The 16,010-nt window shown below is 40.7% G+C and overlaps 1 protein-coding gene and 1 long non-coding RNA gene across 2 annotated transcripts; one reads left to right on the forward strand and one right to left on the reverse strand.

The window, feature by feature from the left end:
- Nucleotides 1–389: 389 nt before the first annotated feature.
- Nucleotides 390–4,197, reverse strand: LOC109510922 (uncharacterized). Its single transcript, XR_002167210.1, has 3 exons — nucleotides 4,160–4,197; nucleotides 3,016–3,358; nucleotides 390–1,949 (listed from the first exon to the last, which is right to left on the reverse strand). It is a non-coding gene; the product is annotated as an uncharacterized LOC109510922 (long non-coding RNA).
- A 76-nt stretch (nucleotides 4,198–4,273) lies between these two features.
- linc.pou2af1 (lnc RNA pou2af1) lies at nucleotides 4,274–7,490 on the forward strand. Its single transcript, XM_019861609.1, has 4 exons — nucleotides 4,274–4,555; nucleotides 4,795–4,846; nucleotides 5,711–6,024; nucleotides 6,936–7,490. Exons 1-4 carry the CDS (start codon nucleotides 4,418–4,420, stop codon nucleotides 7,287–7,289), a joined length of 858 nt encoding a protein of 285 aa, XP_019717168.1. The 5' UTR covers nucleotides 4,274–4,417; the 3' UTR covers nucleotides 7,290–7,490.
- The last annotated feature ends 8,520 nt before the right edge of the window (nucleotides 7,491–16,010 follow it).

Consider the following 16,010-nt stretch of genomic DNA (forward strand, 5'->3'; position numbering starts at 1 on the left):
AGTTATGTGTGATACATATCTAAGTACAGAATGTGATCATAAAACTACCAAACGAGTCAATATGTTCAGTAGTTCAGTACAAGTCTTTTTTTTTTTTTTTCTAGTGAGGCGCATGGAGAAAAGTTAAGGATTTTGACTGTGGTGATTTTAAGGTTTTGTTTAATGGTTGTCATGATGTTTAATAAAACATATTTCTCTTCAATGGCTTTAAATTCAAGAGAAGTATCTCAACAAAAGTATTTGCAGCAGCGTCATTTGTGCTATAATTTAATCTGAAACCAAGTAGAAAACATGTCTGTTAATTCAAAAGCAGGCTCATGTTTATACCTTTAATATTTGTTCCAAAATTGTGATTTGGTGGAGGAATACAATATGAAGCGTCATCAAAATGTAATTCCAAATGTCGTTTTATTAAATAAAAAAGGGTGGATTTAAACAGGGAAACGTGATTTTTGTATCTGAGGATGGGTTCGAGGAAAGACGACGTTCTCATTTTTGAACAGCAGGGGGCGACATTACATCGCCTGAGAGAGCGAGAGAGAGAGAGAGAGAGAGAGAGAGAGAGAGAGAGGTTTGTCCGCGCAAGAAACGTACAGTACTGTGCATTAGATTAGTGAAATACCGCAAAAAAAAAACTAAACTAAAATAAAAATATGCATGAGGAAAAGTACAAAATATAAAAACAAGACAGAATATAAAACATAGCCCTGATAAATGAATTACCAAAACAGTATTTTAGGCACAAAGTGTGAACACCTATTGATTTCTTCTGCAATATATTACAGTACTGACAATAATTAACGACTACTCTTAGTGGTGACCCTAAAAACTGAATCAAAATCTCAAACTTGCCTTGAATGCTACTGTCACATTATTGTAGCCATATCGATCTGATGGAAATGGCCGTTTGTCTATACGAGCCGTTTGCTCAACATAACTGAGCAAAAGTATGGCACAATGTATACATTTTAGTAGACGACATTATAACAACTCCAGTTTCCAAAACCCAAAAATGCATAACAGCAAACGAGCCAAAACTGAATGAAACAAGTGAATTTAGACTATGAGTCAACATGGTGTCCTTTATTTGTATTGAAAAAAAATCGTTTAACTAGTTAGGTGCAATAACGAATAAAGAGAATAAAACTATTTTTTAAAATACGGAATCCAGTTGAATCTGAACCCCTTCAGACGTCATAATTGGACCCGTTTCTGCTCTTTCTGCACTTGCTGAAGGCCCGCGGATCCAAAGATGGCTACTGCCCTTTGCCACGCCCACCCGAGTCCCACTTTTCTCCGCTTTTTTCATTATAAAAGCATTAAATGTGTCCGATCGCGGTATTGACGCTTGGGGCGAGCCCTTCCAATATGTGGTGATCGATTAAAGTGAGGTTACGGTGTTTAAGTTGCGCAGAAGACGCACGCTTGCCCTCCTGCTTAATGAGGGGGTGTGCTGCTGTCATCTTTCAAAAGGAGGATAAATGAGTAGAAATATGATTTATTTTCGATCCAAATGTAAAATAAAGTGATCATCTATTAAAAATGTACATATAGAATGCACCAATTTAGTGTATTTTGCCTAAAAATCGATATAACTCCGTTGCCTCTGAATATTCAAATCGAAAGTAACGCGCAATCAAATCATTGTCAAATCATTGAGTTCTAAGGGTTTTAAATAGTAGGCATGGAGGGAGAAAATCCCAAACTAATATGTTCCCAGCTGCATTACAATATTGTTGTATGCTCTGAGGCTGCTCTAAGAGATTTGGGTTGGTATTTTTGGAGACTTTTGTACAATTTTCGTTCTTGGTCATTGTGCTGAGGCAGAAAGGGACATTGAGGAGCCCCACGGGTCTTGATCAGGGAAACTTCTCATCATCTCTGTCGTCATGTCTGGTGAGTTTCGAGAAGGATTTTCATCAAGTCCAATCCACGTGTAGCTTTTTCTCCTGATAAATAACAACAAACAAAAAAAGAGAACATAAGTGATGCTTGAATTGTTAACTAAAGCACTAATTAAACCACGAGGAGAACATGTGTTTTCCCCCTTCACTTCGCGGCCGCAAATTTCGTTCAAAGTTGGATTTATTGTCAGCTTAACAAAAGATGACAAATATTTACTATTTGATACCACTTTTTTCTTAGTTCACCAGGGGAGTCCTTTTTCATTCAAATTAACCTGTCCCTCTCACTAACCGTACTGTGCGATGCATTACTATTTTTTTTCCATTACGTGTTAATTTGCGTTTTCACAGCACACATGATATTCATTTTATCCAACAACCATTAGCAAAAAAAAAAAAAGTAACATTTGGACAGTTTTCTTTGTCTTATGCAAGCTGACTTTGTGGAACGGGGAGTTATGACTAACGTGTTTCAGTGGGATGTGTCTGCCGTGCAATTTTTGGCCCTCTCTTTGCCACGTTTAAGACAAATCATAGACTAGCATTTAGATGTATGAATATTTATCAGATGGCGTCCCTCGTTGTCGGGTTAGTAGTGCCTTATCAAATTGGCATTCCCGAGTATTCTGAGCCTTTGGGCGAAATCCCACGCACTGATGCAAACACTTTCCATTGCATCTTTATTCTCATTCAGAGGATTTTTTTTCGACACATATGTTGATTATTTCAACCGTGCAGAAGGTCGATTTTAATATGTAACAGAGATCGGCGAGAGCAATTTCACTCTACGCGCAACACAGACGTCGCCCTTACACAAAATCAATAAATTCACAACATTCCTTCCGAATCCTCAAAGTTTTCGCGCTCTAAAGTTGTGTTTGGACGCAAACGTAAACATTTACAGTGATTTTTGACACATCGAAGGAGTTCACTTATCCGACCTTTATACGGAACTTTTTTTTTCTCTCCCATTCATTTGATTGTATTTTACGCGGACTATCCCGACCGACCGACAACCACATTTTCCCTTTCGATCAATGTCGGGCATAGCAATCTATTACACGTGAGAAAATCAATGTACACGTTTAGTCGCATATTTTCTACAGCTTACCAGAGTGTTCTGGTTTGGGTGGGGTGGTTGGAAGAGCGCGTCAAGCAGATCCACAGCTTGGAGAGGAAGCTTTCACTCGCTCCGTGGTGGGAAGTTTCAAGGCTAATTGCTGGAAGGGGCGCGTTGATCGGGGAAGAGCGCACAGGCTCACCGGGGTGAAGGAAACAGTCAATGAGTTCAGCAGCGATTCTGTGCGCATTTACGCTTACTGTATTTACGCACGCTTAAAAAAACGTGGGAAAGTTGGAGCATAAAGAACAGAAAACACGTGCAAAGGCATTTCTTTTTAATTTCATTTTTTTGATAATTACATATTTAAAATACGTGCATGTTTCCCATATACCTTATGCAAACACTTTCCATTGCATCTTTATTCTCATTCAGAGGATTTTTTTTCGACACATATGTTGATTATTTCAACCGTGCAGAAGGTCGATTTTAATATGTAACAGAGATCGGCGAGAGCAATTTCACTCTACGCGCAACACAGACGTCGCCCTTACACAAAATCAATAAATTCACAACATTCCTTCCGAATCCTCAAAGTTTTCGCGCTCTAAAGTTGTGTTTGGACGCAAACGTAAACATTTACAGTGATTTTTGACACATCGAAGGAGTTCACTTATCCGACCTTTATACGGAACTTTTTTTTTCTCTCCCATTCATTTGATTGTATTTTACGCGGACTATCCCGACCGACCGACAACCACATTTTCCCTTTCGATCAATGTCGGGCATAGCAATCTATTACACGTGAGAAAATCAATGTACACGTTTAGTCGCATATTTTCTACAGCTTACCAGAGTGTTCTGGTTTGGGTGGGGTGGTTGGAAGAGCGCGTCAAGCAGATCCACAGCTTGGAGAGGAAGCTTTCACTCGCTCCGTGGTGGGAAGTTTCAAGGCTAATTGCTGGAAGGGGCGCGTTGATCGGGGAAGAGCGCACAGGCTCACCGGGGTGAAGGAAACAGTCAATGAGTTCAGCAGCGATTCTGTGCGCATTTACGCTTACTGTATTTACGCACGCTTAAAAAAACGTGGGAAAGTTGGAGCATAAAGAACAGAAAACACGTGCAAAGGCATTTCTTTTTAATTTCATTTTTTTGATAATTACATATTTAAAATACGTGCATGTTTCCCATATACCTTCAAGACACAGAACTGTATATTATCACGTGGTTATTCTTTTCTTTTTGTGTGTGTGTGTGTGGGGGGGGGGGGTTATGAGAGTAAAATAGACCAGAAACAAATAAATATTTCATTCTTATCCAGAGAGAAAAACATTAGGGACTCGAATGAATAGGATTCTGAGGAGGGGGCGCAGGCGTCGTGTTGTTGGGGTAGGGGAGGCTGGGAGCCGAGTGGGTGTTTGTTATTGTCCATTATTTGGTAAACAGGAGTGGCATGACCCCCCCCCCCCCGACTCCTATCAACCCTACAGATAAACCACGGGTGTACCAAGGAGTGAGAGTGAAGACCACAGTCAAAGAGCTCCTGCAGAGGCACCGAGCCCGCGAGGCCAACCGTAAAAAAGTCAAAACGGTAATTCCACTCTCAGCACATATTAGTCATGCAACTGTATTGCCTGTAAACTAAATCATGGGGAGAACATAAATAAACTTTACATGTAAATAAAAGAGTGTTCTCCCAGAAAAACACACCCAAACCCACTGACACATGTTGCCTAATACAAGCAGCACATGAAACACGTAAAAAAAAAAAAAAAAAAAAAATCGGCCATTCCTCCATGTTTAAATATTGCTTTTCTCTCTGACATTCAGATACCTCAAGACTGCTTGGATCTTCAGGGTTTATGTGCGTCACCTCTTCCGAGTAAGTCTACACAGCGGTTTCGAAACTTTGCATATGACGAATTACCAACACAATAATTGCAATGGCAAAGCGCTCTGCATGCAGATTACAAATGACTCAAATTAAACGTCTGAAAAATCTTTGAATTCCGTGGCGACCAAGGACTGAGCCCCAAAACCAAATATACTCACATAAAACGCCATGCAGATCATTGCAACATTTGACAACACAATTGGAAGTGCGCAGGGCTTCTATTTATAAACGTTTGTGTCCGTTGGTGATGTTGTGACATCACTCTCTTAAATTACGGACCCATTTAAAAGTCCTCTTTTATTTATTATAGAAGCTCTTAAAACTGTCAAAAAAGAGGTGGGAAAGAATTCTGGGTCCAGGCACTCAGATGGTTACTGGAAATGTAGAAGTCTCTAAAGCTATAAATTAAAGCATTTTGCATTTACAGCACCCGGCTGGAGGGATTCATGCCAACCTATTTTTGATTTATTTTTTTTAACCCTTTCAAGAGCACCAGTGCTCTCGAGCGCCACCTCTTCTTTGTATTCTGATGAGAAGATGTTCACTATACTCACCAATTCATTCATTCATTTTCTGATCTGTTTATCCTCACGGGGGTCGCGGGGCGTGCTGAAGCCTGTCCCATCTGTCTTCAGGCAGTATAGGCGGGATACACCCTGCGAACTGATTGCCAGCCAAACCCACCAATTAGATGATCTTAATTGTTAGACTTTAAGGGGGTGGAGGACTGAGTTGGTGTGGCCATTCATTTGAACGATTGTTTCGCGATGGACTGGGGGGCATTTTTTGTAATCACCACTTATTTATTGATGTATTTATTCATTTAAGTATTTATTTATGAATATAATCCAGGTAGCTATGTGGATCCCCCCGCCACTCCCAATGTGGACCCCGTCACTTGTGGCTCTGCCGCGGTGCAGCCGCGCCCCGCCTCCTTCATTGTACCCGACAAAGGGTGCAGCATCCAGGCAACGGAGAGCGGTTTTCCGTGCAGCCAGCAGCCGTTTGGGGACATGATGGTGCCTCCTGACTGCTTCGGTGGAAACAACATCCCCAACGACAGCGATTGTTGCTACAACAACATCTCCATGCCTCTCCCCCCTTCCTTGCCGCTGTCCTGGAGCCACGGCCTTCCCTTGGACTCAGACAACTATGGCCACGGGCTGGTAGGTTTGCACACCAGCAGCCTTCAGAAAAGTGTTGTTCGTCCTAAAAAAAAAACCGTAAAATTGTCCAACAGGGAGTATTAGTAATTAATTTTCTGCTTATGATTTAGACTACCACAGTGTTCCAAAACGGCTCGAGAATTTGTCTTTTTAAACAATCGACGGACAATATAATAGACGATAAGCACCGCAAGGCCAGTTAAATTTACGCGTCATAAGTACTACAGGTCCCAGAATGCACCGCGCTAATGCAAAAGAACGTGGCTCCACACGATCGCCGTCACACTCGCGAGAGGAGGTTGTGTCTAGTATTCCCAGAAGTAACTCAACACTTCTCTGCTGGCAACTACCTGAGGTAGCACAATTAATTTGATGAACGAAATAAAGCGCAGATTTGAAACACATTTGTGTGCGTGTGTATGTATTAGCGCACGTAATTGTTAGACGATATCATTATTGGCCCCATCATGGTGACCGATGCTGGAGAATATTACAGCCATTCAAAAAGGTCCAACCTAAAAGGTGAATAGATTGAGAGTTATTTCGCCACATTAATAGACCATCTGATCACTTTGCTGAAATAAAAACGGCTTTGTAATGTGTCATCTCACCGAACGGTGGTTTAAAGGAGGAAATGAGCGGCTGTATAGCCAAACCGTATGTTACTTTGCAATTACCATGTTCGTTTATGTGGTTTTGAGCAAAGCCCTCAATTATTGTTGCAGAAAAGGTGTAATATTTTTGAACCACTAAACGTTTGAGCCGAAGAAAGTCCGAGCTCACCTTTGCCAAAGTATGTGAAGCGGTGATATTATTTTGCCCGATTAGAAAATTAAACATTTCAGTTTATCAGACCCATTGGTTTGAAAACTGGACTCCCGGATTCACAAAAGTGAAATGATCTGTTTTAGGTCCCCTGCTCCTCACCAGAGTCACTAAAGCTGTGCAGCCCAGTGGATCACAATAGCTACTCGCCACAGGATTCTTTCTCCTCCTCTTCCTCTTCCTCTTGCTATGACTCGCCCACAAGGATGGAGTGCAACACCATTAGCTACTCCGCAGAGAACTACCACAACCAGAACTGCACCCTTCAGGACTGTTACTGCATGCCTCAGTGCTGGGCCAACCTGCAGGAGAGCTTCTGCCCTCCTGAATACTCCCCTTACTACCCTACCACAGATTATACATACCCCTGCCTCATGGAGGAGAATTATTTCAAGAGCAATTTTGCATTGGGCACTGAAATGTGTTATAATGTATTATGATGATGTGTTCAATTCTTTTCAAGCGCGCAATAAGGATCCGCTTGTGCGTGTCTCGAAGCAAGGGTGGAGTGGATAAGATGAATGGATATTGGATGGATGAAGTGGCTGAGTTTATCAGGGTTTTTCTTTTTTTTTTTACTCAGATTTATTTTCATACCCATGACAAATCTGTGTTTGTAATAAAATATTAAAACACACTCAGTTTGAGCTCCCAATTGTCCTATACATATTCACGGTCACACAAATAGAACTTTTCAAGTGTAACAACGTGGGATATGATCTTTATAAATTTCCAGGTGCTCATGGATAAATCTAGTACTTGGGTACTGATACAGATTTAACATAATAGCAAATTCTATGTATAATCTGGACCTACAGGTACAATTTGTGTGTCCTTCCATTTTCTAAACCATTCGTTTTCTTAGCATTGCAGGACAACTTGGAGCCGATCGCGGCTAACCTTGGGGCAGAAATGGGGTCAGGGTTGAATCCAGTATTTTGGACGTATGGGGGAAGGGGGGAGATCCTTGAGGAGTAAGCCACATTTTCTGAGCAAATGAACATGCCCTTGCATTGAACTGGTCCTCTCCATGGTGGCTTAAGAACTAAATAACCTACTGTCAAACTCTGGTTGAGGTAAAACACACACACACACACACAAACACACGGTGAAAAAGTTTTGGACAATTTATAATGACAAATGATTTGTTTTTAAGACAAGCCACGAATGGAAATCAGATTCAACGGTCAATATTTCTGACATGTTTTAAATCAAACACTACCCCAGTCATCCTCAAAACTTAAAGTGCTCCAGGTCTCAGTTTGAAAACGGAAAATCCTCTGACACCCACCAAAACCTCAACACATGACACCAGAGTCATAATTCCCAAATACCTGGATGTAGTTTTCATAACCAGAATAAGTCTATGTATGGGGAAAAGGTCAAATAATAATCAGTCCAATTCATTTATTCTGAATGTTCATGTAAAAATATGACAGATATGAATAATTATAATACATTTGCATTTTGTCCCTCAACATAAATATATATGAAAATACAGAATGTAGAAGAAAATATCGAATCTGACCATTTACTCACTTATGTAACGGACAAGTGAACATTAGTAAAACTTCACTCCTTGGCAGAGGTGTCAGGTAATGACATATAAATACTTACTTCATTAAAATTTTTTCTTAACAATATGTTCGACACACCTTCACGAGTTTAAACATTGCATTATGGTTCGTATTGCGTTTGTGGAGTATGAGTTCAGTGACCAAATCCAGCCATCTCAGGGGCGGCCATTTTGTCGGCTGAAAATGACCTTACAGTTGCTCAGGACTCAGGTCACGACCATCACAGCTCACCTGTTTTCTAAAGCTGAGCAATGATTGGTCATTACCTGAGCACTGAGCAACTCTGCTTCCCAATACACAATAATGATCAGAATGCTTTGTTGAGATGATACTGCATAGAACATATGACTGCAAAGAATTTTTTAGGTTGATTTCCCCTTTAAAAAAACCTCATTCTATTTCATTGTGTTCTTTCTGGCTTGTCATTTTTCAAAAATGTTTAAAAAAAACAACAAAAAACCTACGTGGTATGCACTCAAAACTCACCAGGATAGATTAATTTTGATGGTGGTTGGATGAGAAGTATTCGATCAAAAACGTAGGTCGTTAGCCACTAAAATCCACAAAATGTTAGACCACCTGTGCCTGAATTAAGACCTCTTTCACCTGGTCTAAAGCCTAGTCCATTTTCTGTCACCAAATTGGAAGCTGCACTGGGAGCGTGTGTCCAATTCTCTCATACTGGTCACGGAATGTTTAAAATGGCACTTTATGGCAAAGAACTTTATTAGGATCAGATTTTTTTTTTTAATGTTGCATGTAGCCAGCAGCTCTAAAAATATTCATCATCACCTTGGAACTGCATCTGCAGTTAATGGTGGTCACAACTTGGACATTTTCACTTAGAGCACTGGTGTCAAACTCTAGGCCTGGGGCCAGATATGGCCCGCCACATCATTTTAGGTGGCCTGTGAAAGCAAATCAAACGTCAACTTCTATGATGCTTGCTACAATCTGAACCTAACTTTCAAATTCTTGTATGTACTGTAATATATAAAAGATATTGTAAGTTTTCTTGTTCCCAAATCCCTCATTACAGTAACTTAAATTATAGTTGAATAAACCATTATGCTTGTCTTCTTCATATGGTTTCAGAGTCATAATGGCCCTCCAAGGGAAACGGTAACTATAACATGGCCTGTGACAAAAAAATGAGTTAGAGGGTTTGATAAAAGTGTATTATGAGAAGTGCTGGTGATTAACTGTCATCAACAATGAGTAACGTTCATGCATGGGATTTCAATACAAAATATTTACAGTGTACTGTATAAAAGGTTAAATCTCTCCTATGACTAAAAAGGAAAAAAAAAAAAGAAAGAAAAAAAAGAACAAGGATTTGGTAGCTTGCATAACACTCACTCACACCTCATTCCTGATGTTTTGTAGTAGATACAGTTCACTGCCAAAGTTAAGCATTAAGAGATTGCTGGGCATGCACGTGCATGTGTGAGAGGCGGCACGTGTGCACTTCGTGTTTGTACTTTACTTTCCTGACACAAGCCCTCACATGTGGAGAACAGGTCACATTCATTAAATGACTTTCTTTGTGGTTAACGAAGGCTCTTCTGCAGATTAGTATTCAACCTGACACTGTTTGTTCAGTACTTTTACCGCATAACACAAAAAACAATGTCAAATACCAAATTGTTTGAACTGAATTTGAATGGAAGATTAAGAGCTCCAAATAAAATTGAAATTATGAGAGTGCAGTGTCAATCGTTGGTTGTATGCCGTACCGTGTGATTGAATGAGGGTCCCTCGCCATTGTCGGCTGGGATAAACTTGAGCTGCTTGAGATCTTCAACAGTGGTTTGGTTTAGAACGTGGAAAGAGAGAAAAGTTCTGTGTTGGTTGTTAATGACTGGGGGAAAAAAAAACATAATTGCGCGATTGTAATTGTTGAAGTGCAAATGTAAATTCACTCAATACGAATTGACTCGGAAGACCAGTCGTTTCGAAGCGAGCACGGGGGGGTCAACTGCTGGAAACAAAACGTTCATGTCAGAAACAGTTGCACTCTTTGCCCTCAAAGCTGTGCTGCGTCCTCACTCTGCTTGACTCGCCAGTTGAAAACTTATGGAAATCTTGTTGGTTTATATGACAGCAAATTCATTTATCTGAACTAATGAAGAGTGGGAGAGTCCCTGTAGCATGAATACAGACGCCTTGTGTCCTCTCTGCATGAGGGCGATGAAAGGAAGCTGATGTTTAACTTAGATTAACAGTAAATACACCTGGCACAGCTGTTTGATGGGTCTGCTTATGTCTCAAATAGGGAAGTTCCATGAATCTATTTTTATTATGACCCATATGGTAAATTGTCAGACCCTGAATGGTGAATGCTGCGAAGAGGGATTTCTCAAGAAGCTCTCGGTCTTTGTACCGTGAAAGTTATGAAGTTCCGCCAACCTTTACAGCTGTCCAATTGTTGTTTCCATCCTTTCCTCGTCCAGCTACATTTGGGAGTCTCATGAACTCAAAAGGCTTATTTCAAACGTGTGTTCATTGAACGTTAACACATTGGATATTCTTTCATTCCTTGTCGCTGTTTAACTATTTATTCAGGGAAAGCAGCTGTGCAAGCATGGTTCAGCTGCAACCCCCTCCAAGCGATTGTATCTTATGCTCCCAGCTCAAGTTTGGATCTGCTGCACAAGTCAAGGGCCAGCACTGTCCTCACGCTTAACGGCCTGAGGACATGCAACGAGCACATGTGTATTGACTGAACAAAGACAGCGAGGGCCTGAAGTGAGAGGTGAAAGTGAAGAGCACATTTGTTTGCACTGCGGGTCCAGACACGTTCGGGACTTGACATGATCACACAGGCCAAGACCAGGTGGAGCGGCTGCCTCTGACATCAACCCCCCACCCCTCCACAGACACAAAAAATTCAGCCTTGTGGTCTGCAGTTTGGAATTAGTACTTAATCAGGATGGCTGACAAGCTGCATACAGGCCTGAGGGTTGCATGTGACTGCAGGGGAATTGATATTATGTACCTGTTTGACATGTAAGGTCAGAACATGAGAAGTCAAGTCAAATGTATTTATATATCCTTCAATCACAAAAAATTGTCCACAGTAGACAAATATTAACGACATCCCCTGATCTTAACCTCCAAGAAGGCAAGGAAAACCATCTGGGGAGAAATGAGAAACCTTGAGAAGGGGACACAGATGGGAGAATCCCCCTTGCAGGATGAACAGGCTGCAATGAATGCTGTGTGGGCAACATTTGACACAATATGGTGGTCTACGATGTTAGTTAAAATAATGTATTAGTCCATTTAATAGGGGGAAACACTGCAGGAAGACATTTTTGGAGAGATGAGTACTCCCGGTTTGTCAATGAAGACATCTGCATTGCAGCGCCTCCGAGGAGGTGAACCATCTCTGATTATTCAGATCAGTCGATGCGGATCTTGTCCAGATCAATCAGAGAAGAACATGTCGAGCGACAACCAACTGGGTCATTGTCACTTCACACCTTCTCCAAAACAAAAAATGGGGGAGGCGGGGGGACAGAAACGTTGGCAGTCAAACAGACCAAAAAGTAGTTCAACTGAATGCAAGAGTATACAAATAAGTCCTAAGTCGTGTTTTAAGCATTTCTACTGATGTCGTGACTAATTGCCATGGATAGTGTCTTCCAGAGTACTGGAGGCCTAATAAAACATGCAAAAGAACTTTTTTGGGCTCTCGGGATCACTAAAAGACCAGCGTGTTTGGAATATAGAGTTCAGGACCGAACATACAGTATCACCAATATAGCGAGATAGGAAAGCCATGTAATATTGTGCAAGTTGCAAAACCTTAAAATTGCATTTCAAGTGGAACGGGAACCACCGCAAGTTGGCTCATATCGGAGTAATATGATTGAAGTTGTCCTTGTCAGAAGTCTAGCTGCAGCATTTTATTGTACTAACTGCTGACTTTTAATACTAGAAATGGGAAGACCAGAGAGCAATTTGTTGCAATAATCAAGGCGAGACGTAACAAATGCATAAATTCCGATTTCTGCATCACTAGCAGATACAATGGGAAGGTTCTAGCAATATTGCGAAGGTGAAGAAAACCACAGTTCTCGTTACTGTATATTCTTAATGTGCATTTGAAAAGAGAGCGTTGAATCAAACATAACACCCAAGAGTTTTTGCTGAATCATTTTGGATAATAGTACATTCATTGAGACTGAGAGTAGTGTCCTCAAATAGGTGCCGTTGACGAGCAGGGCCAATGATCAACATCTCGGTATTATCGGTGTTTTAAGAAGAAAAAAATTGAAAGACAGCCATTGTTTAATCTCAGCCAGGCATGCCTCTAAATTACAGCAACTGCACGGGTTAGCTATTTCTAACGACGTATATACTGTAGTTGGGTATCATCAGCATAACAGTGAAAACTAACGTTATATTTATGTATGATGTCACAAAGCAGAAGCATGAAGATGCTAGCCAATAGAGGGACAAGTACCGATCCCTGCGGGACGCCACGTGTGACATTACAAAACTCAGAAGTCGCATTGCCATGAATAACACACTCTCTGAAACGTAAGAACTAAACCAGCAAAGTGCTGAACCTGAAATACCAACACGTTTGGAGGAATGTAGTAGTGCTATGTAATAATAACAATGATAATAATAATAATAATAATAATAATAACTATTGAAGTTTAATATGATATTTCACTGAACAGAGTAAACAAAACACAGTGTTAACTATCTTTACACATTTCATTATGAATTTTGACACCAAATTGAGTAGAATTAACTCTGACATTTGACACTGGCAATAGAGTACATTTTTACTCTACTGTATTTTTAAGAAGGATCAAATAACTCAAACAGATGGATGTAGTTAAAATCAAGCTTCTAAGAGCTAAAATGAGCACAGGTTTGGCTAAATTTGTACCCTTGAGGCCTTAATGGCGTGTTCCTAGGACAGGACGCTCAAAGGTACACCACTGTACCCTTTAAACAGGGTACATGTTGTGACCTTTAGATATTTGTCTACAATTGTACCCTAATGTGCATGTTTGCCTACAAAGGGTACAAATTGTGAGGGTCCCAATATGTACCCTGTTTAAGGGTACAAGAAATTTACCCTAAGGGTACTCAACCCAATAATAAGCCAGTGGACCCACAAAGATACACCTTTTTTTCAGGGTGGGTCCTGCATTCTCTTGCTGCCTCTGAAACGTTAAATGATTAGATCTTTAAATGATCACATATTGTTTTCTTTGCGCCAAGTGGGGGAAACCCATCAACAACCACTATGTCGCAATCGTGGCTGCAGCTTAGGCAGTGCCGGTGGATTTATTGGTTGAAAACCGGTTTTCGGTCGTAATGCGAGGTGTAAAAATCTCGAATTTTCTGGTCGAAAACCGATTTGGTTGAGAACAGAGACGTTCAAAAACCGAGGTTTGACTGTACAGTGTATTAGGAAAAAAAAAACGCAAAACAGAAAGTCGTACATCATGATCCAAAACTGAGGAATTAAACAAAAAAAAATTCGAATCAAGATGTAAAAAACAAAGAAACACAGGAGGAACAAAACACTCACTGCTTAAGACTGGGGAAAAATGATGTGACATGTGACAGCAAGAACACCGACACAGACGGAGAGAAACCAGGGAACCAACCATCCATCCATTTTCTGAACCGCTTTATCCTCACAAGATGCGCGGGCATGCCGGAGCCTATCCCAGCTGTCTTGGGGCAGCAGGCGGTGTACACCCTGAACTGGTTGCCGGCCAATTGCAGGGCGCCAGGGAACTAATAAAATAAATTCATGAGACAACAAGGCACACCTGGCCAAGATATGAATGGCCACAGGAAGCTGATAGGAACAAGGAGCAAGACTGACAAGAAGAGGTGCAAAACCTATGAAGTCGACAAGACATCTCAAAGGGACCCAGGAAAACATGACATGATGTGGAACAAAATGAAATCGCATCAAACAAAAACATAATTAACTGATCATGACATAACCCCCTCCTTAAGGGACATATTTAAGTCTGCCCCCAACCCGTCCACACTTAAAAAAAAAAGTAATAATTTCAACAACAGGGTGGTCTAAACAGGCGTTTTGGGACCAGTCTGGCATCAAGTTTTGGTGGACCAATTCAGATGAACGGCGGCCATACACTGTGCACCCCCAGAGCTGGGTCCTATTCCTGCCTAATTTCAATATTAACCTTCAGTTATCATAGGTTTTAAATTGCTGTAACAACAAACATCAGTTGTTAAAAAAAAAAAAAAAAAAAAAAACAATACGGTATTTCACCCTGCCTGTAGTAACATGTGATATCATTTTTGAATTGAACTACTGAAATTAATTATGCCTTCCACAACATTCCAAATTGTTGAGGTGCACCCGCCTGAATGCTTCCTTTTAGTTATGGCTCATTTCAGTCATCATAATATACATGCGGAGAGATTAAAAGCAAACTTCGCTCCCCTGTTCCCTGCTAGCGCACATTCACACTACCCTGAAGTCATTGTCGCTTCAGGATGTTTACCGGTGTCGTTACTTTGACTTTATGTGTCAGTCGATGACAACTGCCTGTTATCACTTTTTGGCAGGTGCACCTTTATGGTCAGGAGTTTTGGCCTTTATTAGCGATGAAACAAGAGTATTACAACCCACACTTAGTGTAATTTAAGAGTGTGCCGTATTATGACACTGTTCATCAATGCTTTAAGGAGAAGCCTGGAAGCTTTGACGAGGAGGTTGGATGTTTCTCCCGACTTGGCACCATTTATAATTAAGGGATGGGGGCGGGGTTGGTTACAAGTACAGTTTGGAGGACGGCCAAGCAGTTCTGTGCAATCTGCAGACATGGTGCAGAACTTGTCCTTTTTGGAAAATTACATGCTTGAACATTTCGAAAGTTTGAGGGAACATTGTTAACAGATTATGACTTGTTTGTTCTTCAGGTGGAGTGATTTGCATGTTATAATTTTGTCTTGTTGTCAGTCAACTGCTATTGCTGCGATTAAGTCAATTTAATTTGCAATTTTATGATTTCATTTTAAAAAATTGTAAAAAAAAAAAAAAAGAAAAAAAGCTAAACGTCACAGTATACCCTCGGTAGGATAACCAATTGCCACACTTCTTTTTCATCTTCTTTGTCAAATTCATTGGCGGTCTATTACAGTGTATTATGAATGACTAATGTCAGATTGTTTGCGTAACCAATGAGGCTTTTATCGTGCCATCAACATTTCCTGAACCCAACTTTGAAATGTGACTTAACCTTGGTTGCCCTAGAAACATCTTGCACTCGATGTGTATGTACATATTCAGTCACGGAGATCTGACCCATTTCAAGAACTCGGGTTAAAAATTAATCCCAGAAGAGAGCAGGCAATAAACCCGTCTGAGCTTTGACCACTCTTATCTCAAACACATTCAGAAAAATATCCTTCAGTTACAAAATCAATCGTCTGACCTCTTTTGCCATTCAAGCCACACTTAGACCGTTCAAGATGCTGCATAGAAACGTACATACACCGAATATAACCTACGGCGTGCACAATATACCGTATTGGCCCGAATATAAAACGGCCCTGATTATAAGACGA

This window comes from Hippocampus comes, unplaced genomic scaffold, assembly GCF_001891065.2.
Source record: "Hippocampus comes isolate QL1 unplaced genomic scaffold, H_comes_QL1_v1.1 scaffold122, whole genome shotgun sequence".
NCBI lineage: Eukaryota > Metazoa > Chordata > Actinopteri > Syngnathiformes > Syngnathidae > Hippocampus > Hippocampus comes.

What these genes read in the sequence shown, in the direction of transcription:
- linc.pou2af1 (XM_019861609.1), top strand. Translation starts at nt 4,418, where the DNA reads ATGACCCCCCCCCCCCCGACTCCTATCAACCCTACAGATAAACCACGG. An exon ending in ACCGTAAAAAAGTCAAAACG is followed by an intron (nt 4,556 to 4,794) that starts GTAATTCCACTC and finishes TCTGACATTCAG; the next exon opens with ATACCTCAAGACTGCTTGGA. An exon ending in ACAACTATGGCCACGGGCTG is followed by an intron (nt 6,025 to 6,935) that starts GTAGGTTTGCAC and finishes GATCTGTTTTAG; the next exon opens with GTCCCCTGCTCCTCACCAGA.